Here is a 6,845-nt window from a genome sequence, read left to right on the forward strand (position 1 = left end):
CCACCATCTTTAACTCTAAACCTCTGTTTTTTGCAGCCTGGGATTCTTAACTTAGGCAATGTCAAAAACATACAAACTTTAAAAAAGCAACCATCTGTAAAATTATAAATGTAATTTTAAAAACTACAAGTTCAAAAAAATTAAAACTATGAATTTAAAGATCTGATTGCAGTGGGTACAAAGGAGTTCTTCCATCTGTTACTTCTATTTTGTCACTTTAGTAGAAAACGAAACCAAATATTATTAGTTTATTTAGTTTATTTATTTCTTCATCATCAGTGACTTTTTTAAGTGAAAAGACGAAAGAAAATAAGAAAAGTGAAAAGAGCTGAAACTACAAATGTATGAAATATACTCAACAAGACCAAAAGACACCCCCCGACATCCACACCTCCACACCCACCAATAACCGCACAGACATATATACATAATGACATATTAATATTTTCACCCACATCTACATACATGCCTGTATGTATTATACGTACAAATGCATCCCCACACCCCCTTATGTGTTATGAGCATGCATACCTATCCAAGGTTTCTCCAATAGAATATTTAATAGYGACTGTGAAGAGCCCAAGACCCAGCCCCCAAGACCCGAGGCAGACAAAGAGGGGAGCCAGAGCCCGAGACCACAAGAGCAACCCCGAGCACAGAGCCCCCAGGGCCACCCACGCAGGACGAACCACCCACTCACCCCCCAGATTGGACCACAGGCGGGAACCAGAAGAGCCCCACGGGCAGCCACATGCAGAAACCCCCGGGGGCAGCAGTGACAAACCCATAGGCCCCTGCCGGAGCCCACCACACCAAGGAAGATCCAGGCAAGGGCACAGAGGACCGGGCCCCGAGGACCCCCCACCCCCGGGCCACGGCCCAACGGGACCAGAGGACCCGAGCCCTCAAGCAGTCACCGGGCCAAGCCGAAAAACGCCCAGGCGCCCAGCCCCAAACAGAGAGGGCCCCAAGCACGCCGGCAGGGAGGGGCTCATCCCACCAGGGAGCAGTGCAGCAGGGGGCGCAAAGCACAAAAACYCAGCTGTATGACAGAGGGGGCAGTCAAAAATCCAGCCTGACAAGTACTCAATCATACACAAACACATTCATACCATCCCACCCTCATCCTCACACTCATTCACTCAAAGACATACAATAACAACATGTAACAACATTCAAGACATGTACCCGCCCCCTGCAGGGGGCAGTCCATATCCGAACCTGGGAGGTAGACCCATTCTATCTGAGTGGAGAGGAAGATCCGACAGCCAAGATCCGACCCAGGGCCCGCCGGGCCGGCAGGCCAACCACCCCTGCCGCGGGGAGGCCATACCCCCAACCACCCCCGCACCCCACCGACAACCAGGCGCCCGCCCCAGGCCGACCGCCCGCTGAACCCCGACAGCCACCCCGGACAGGACGCCGACCACAGCAATCAGGAGCCATGGTCAGGGGGTCCAAACGGCCCCAGGGAGCGCGGAGCAGCTGAACCTCCCCAGCAACCCTCCGGGCCCCAAACCCCCCAGCAGCCCGGGTCCCCAACTGACAGCCCACCGCCCCTCCAGACCCCACCCCCGAAAGGGCAGTTGGGCAACGGGGGTGGGGGGGATTAATTAAGGGAAAAAAGGGAGACCCTGACACGCACACCCCACCCTCAACTGTGTTGTTGATGTGTGGTGTTCTATAATGTAATTTAAAGGGGAAAGAAGAAGGAGCAGAGGCCAGCATGAAGCTGGTTTTTCCCTCCACCCCGACTCTACGCCAGGAGCCCTAGATGTCTAACTGCAACCATTGRGAGCCTAAACCTCCRGCCAGAGGGAAGAAGCTGGAATTCTGTGCTTAAAGGGTGTTCTGAGCAGTGTAAGATAAGCCTTGCTTTTTGGACAATATGACTTTTTTTTACGTTAACTAGTATTTAGTTATTGAAGTTAAAATACATTATAATCATTAACTTTTCCTTTATTTCCAAAACTGCACGTTGAATAACTTGATTGGCTACACAGCTGGAGTGTCAGAATGAAGCTCAGCCAATCAATCACGTGTATGGACAGGTGTGACATGGGGGGATTGCCACACATTTTGGGCTCTGGAGAGTCTACAGATGAACCCAGTTGGTCAAAGGAGGTGTCAATTGAAAGAAGACAACCAATCAAAATGTTTGAACCGCTTATTATGCAATTTCAAAGTCCCTGGTAGACAATAAATAGGGAGGAAGTAACCACAAACTGGGAATGTACCGTGGGCAGTACATTGGGCAATCAACCTGAAAACTTTTCTTCTCTGAGGTAACTTTCTTTCATTGTGAAACCTGACATCTTGATCTTACGCCACCTGACAGGGCAAGACTGCAAACCCATTCATCTTCTCCCATCTTCCCTGTTTGATCCTACAGGCCTGGGACTTCAAAGCCTTAAAGTCTGTGGACTGTGGCTGTCCGTTCACCGTGCCAAACTGACAGCTACAAAGGAACTGAAATACACCCCATACATAAAATCTAAACAAACGCAGACAGAACCATATTGGTCCTTCTACAAACATGCTAATTTCATTATAACTTCTGTGTTTTGGACAAAAAAAAAAAGCCAGAAGACAGCCCACCAGCTCCCGTTTCTGCCAGTTTAGGTTGAGTTCGGACTAAACTCCACCATTTGCTGGCKTTTTCCCTTACAAAACAAGCTGTCCGATATTGAATCTCCAGCCTTATTCATACACTGCAACAATTAAAACATCAACAGCGAAGGAGAAAAATATGTACATTATTCATATCTGTCCTCCAGGGACGCTGGCACTCAGAGCTAATGAGAGGCGGAAGCTTTGAAGTCATGAAGGCTTCAGCGAGGTGAATGCCATGAATTAAGCACAACCATCAAACAGCGTTTGCTCGGTACGAATGGCTTCYAGACGACTCATTTGAACAAGCTTCATGCGTCCTCACTTGTCTATTTTCGGAGATTTATTCAGAAATTTGAACATAATTAAGTCTCCTCAACCCTGTTTTCCACGAGGTCAGGTTCAGCTGAGATGCAGCTTCTGTAAACAGGTAGGGAGCAGATGAAAAATGAACCGGACATTAATACTCCATGAGAATATATGTAGCAGCACAAGATATACTTGTTGTCAAGTGGAGTGGAAGGAATAAATACTGTATCTGTTGCACGACAGGGAGAGTGGGGCAAAGTGTGCTGGTGAGTGGGAGCTCTGTTAAATAGGAGAAACTCTGCCAGGCAGGCAGACTTAAGCCGTCAGTCTACCATCCTGACTGCGCCGAGCTGATAGGCTATCTGCCTAAACAGACGCCCGCTCCAAMCTCGCAGCATCCCTTTCTCCGGTCTCCTGCTTTTTACCTTCAGCTGCCTGCTGATGGTTTTGTCCATCACAGAGCTCAGTTTCACCCAGGCCTCCTTCAACAAGCGYGGCGCCAAGATAACAAAGACCCACGCTGACCCCGCTGTTAAAGAGAAGCTGCTTGCTGACGAAAAGGCCTGCGCGAGGCGAGACATGAYGTGACAGAGACATCCGGCGAGGGTAAAGATGGTGCGAGTGTTTGGCTTACCTCCACAGGGAGCTCTCCAACACCTTGGTGGAGTCAGCGTGGTAGTACTTGGTTAGGATCAGGATGACCTGCAGGAAAACAAGGAGGAGAATAATTACACTCRATAAAAAGGCTTCAAAAATAAGACTGGTGGTGAGTGAAATGAGAGCTGAAAAGCTGATTTTCAAAGAAAAATCAGACATAATGATGTAAACCTGTAAACAAGTTAATACTGTATATTCTGCAAGTTTAGAAACCTTTTTCACGTTGTATGGCAGGACAGGCTTTACTTTAAATAAATTAATCAATCAATAAATAAAACCATAAAAAGAGGTTTCTTCCAAAAAAGATTAGTGCCAAGTGTTTTATAGCAGATAAAAAACAGTATCAAAAATGGATGGATGGATGGATGGATGGATGGATGGATGGATGGATGGATGGATGGATGGATGGATGGATGGATGGATGGGTTAGGGCAAGAGTTCTCAAACTTTTTGGGTCTGGGGACCCCTTATAATGGCAAAATAAAATTCCAGGGACCCCCTCATAAACCCCATGCTGTTTTAAAAGATAATTTATTGTCATTTCAACCACTAAATGCCTTGGGAATGTATATTTTTATTTAGTTTATTATGTTTGTTTTATTAGTTCATTGTCCTCCATGCATTTTTAAAAATACAAACAAAATTAATAATTTGGTGAAATTTGTTGAGGTCCTGGGACCCCAGTTTGAGAACCTCTGGGTTAAGGGGATGACTCTCAGCTATTACACCAAGTTTTAGTTTAAGAGAAAGACAACAAGGTTTGAGTTGAATAATGTAAAAACGTCATCCGCAACTGTACAGATTTTCCCCTTTTTTGCCCTTAAAGGAGACATATGATTTAAAACCATTCTTTTTTACACTGAAATCATTCAGTTGGGGTCTAGATAAAATAAAGTGCAACGCTTTGGTCTGAATGCCTCATTGTAACTCCACAAGCCCCTCTTTCACCCCTTTTCTGAGGTGTGTTTGAGACCAACTCGTTTTGGTGCTGTCTCTTTAAATGCAAATGAGGCACATCACAACCCACTCACCCCCCACCTCCAGGTCACAAATTAATTCRAAGACCTCAACGAGGGATGACGTGTCCGTCCAGCCTCACATGTTAGACCCAGAGCCAGAGTTCTGCAACAAATTCTGTGACATTATTGTTCAAAACAAAAATAATAGAGAAAACCAAACAAATTAAAAAATTAATGAGCGGAACAGAATTTCTAAGCAGCACTGAGAGTTCTAATCATTTTTTGTGTTCTCTAAAGTCAGCTGGCCTTGGCTGCCATTTTGAACTGGGTTGGCTTCAAACATAAATGGCTATTAGATGAATAGCTGTTGTGTTGGGCATGACTTCAGCTACTTCCACACCAAACGGCAGCTCATTGTCAGCAAAACTCAACAACTTTTTGCCCTTCTTGTGTTTAGTGACATCAGTAAGCTGTGGAAGCCATTTTTATTGTGACTGACTTCAAAACCTATTCACTTGATGTGAAATCAATTTATTACCTGAGARATCTAGTCTCCTTTTCAATTCATGTATCTTGAGCAAAGGACACTAGAATCTTATACACAATTTGTTTAATAAGAGTTTTACACTATTTTTATTAGTTTTTAAATAGCATATTTCTCTTGATTTATGGGACAATATTTTAGAGAAAAAATGTGTACTTTATGTATTATTCATATAACTAAGACATCTTGCTTTAAGGTACAAGCCTTGTGTGCACAGGATCAGATGTGCTTGTCTTTCATATATCTCAGAGCTGCTGGTCCTGACAGCAAGGTCTGCTGGGATTTGCATTGCTATGGCAGGACTGCCAATGGGTCAGGCAGTGCTGTGAGGCCCAGAGGTGTGATTGACAGGCTGGTAAGGAAATCTATGTACTGGAGCACACAAAGAAGCCACGCCGACCTTCAGGCAGAGGTGAGTTGATTGGCCGGGGGGGTGCAGCTGCCAAAACAGGCTAGTTTAAAAAGGTGGCAGCCTTTGAGCCAAGCAACAAAATCTCAACAATAAGAAAACTCCGGATACATCTTAATGTGGACACCCTGTATTATTATAATGTATGTAGARATAGCATGGCTCACATTTTCAGGCTACGCTTGCCTCCATTTCTGTCAGAAAATAAAAGGCAGCCGACAGAGCACGAGGAAAAACTTTGATTGAATTGCTTGCAAGATGGTATAAAAGCTGTATTATTCACCTGCGATATGGATTCAGGCCAAAAAACATGTTCACAAATATGTTTACATTCCAGTTAGATCATCCACACAAAGTCAGGCTGAAGGTTTTCATATCACATACTGGTGTCTGAACAAAGCCACACGATTTCAGGCATTCAGGATGCAGTTAATTTATAGCAAAATGAAGACCTTTGTTGAATCATATTCTCATTAAATTAGGAGGTTTTTATACAAATTTGAGAAAAACTAGAAAACAACCACAGTCAGGRAAGACTAGAAGAGCATAAAAAGCTGAGACAAAAATTAATTAAAGATCCAACGAAAGCCCAGTGAAGTTCCATTCAACCTGATCTCTACACTAATTTTTAGACCACTTGTGTCAAACTTAAGGTTAACATTAACATTATTCAGCCCCAGTGGTAATAATTTAAATGTAAAATTGTTTAATTGTTTCACTTTTTATCACCGTATTTAGTGTGTTCTTTTCWTGACAGCTGGCCAACTTTCAAGCCAAGAAAATGAAGTTAGAATTTTTCATTAATCCGTGATTTAGATGTTGGAAGAACAACAGAGAATCAACTTTAATGTTCTTTTTCAGTATTTTTCTTCTTTTTAAAATCAAATAATAAGATTATTTTTGTGTGTGTGAGATTTGTCCTTTCTTAACTGATTTGTTGAACTCATTTCTAAGAAATATTACATTAGAAAGTTGCTGGTAGAAAGGAATGCAAAAGAAATGAATGCTGAAGATGTGCATTTCCAAATCTAAGCTTTATAATTGTCTGTTAATGCTACATAAAATATCATTTGGAAAAGGCAATTTGTATTTCTATAGGCATTATTTGTTATGTAAAATTTATAACTAGTATAACTTCGACACCCGTGCTTTAGACCCTTGATGAGGAAAAGATAATTTCATACAGTGTTTTTCGTACAATTATTCAAGAAGGGCGACCCACCCTGTCAACGGAACAGAATGCCCTGTCTACGATAATTGACCCCCGCCCCCTCGTTACTGCCAAAAGTTCTGCTACTTCTGTACAGGGAGTGGAGATTGTAGCCACAGAATAAATGGCTACAATATGGCATTAGTA

The 6,845-nt window shown here is 43.4% G+C and overlaps 1 protein-coding gene across 4 annotated transcripts in view; it reads right to left on the minus strand.

Annotated features, from left to right (window-relative positions):
- Positions 1–3,621, minus strand: part of sorcs2 (sortilin-related VPS10 domain containing receptor 2) — a gene marked incomplete at its 5' end in the record, with an annotated part of 345,732 nt that extends 342,111 nt beyond the window's left edge. For all 4 annotated transcript variants that reach the window (XM_014017240.1, XM_014017239.1, XM_014017238.1 and 1 more), the window contains 1 exon segment: positions 3,554–3,621. In XM_014017240.1, the coding sequence (XP_013872694.1) occupies positions 3,554–3,621 (68 nt within the window).
- Between the last annotated feature and the right edge of the window lie 3,224 nt (positions 3,622–6,845).

This window comes from Austrofundulus limnaeus, unplaced genomic scaffold (assembly GCF_001266775.1).
Source record: "Austrofundulus limnaeus strain Quisiro unplaced genomic scaffold, Austrofundulus_limnaeus-1.0 Scaffold164, whole genome shotgun sequence".
Taxonomy (NCBI): Eukaryota; Metazoa; Chordata; class Actinopteri; order Cyprinodontiformes; family Rivulidae; genus Austrofundulus; species Austrofundulus limnaeus.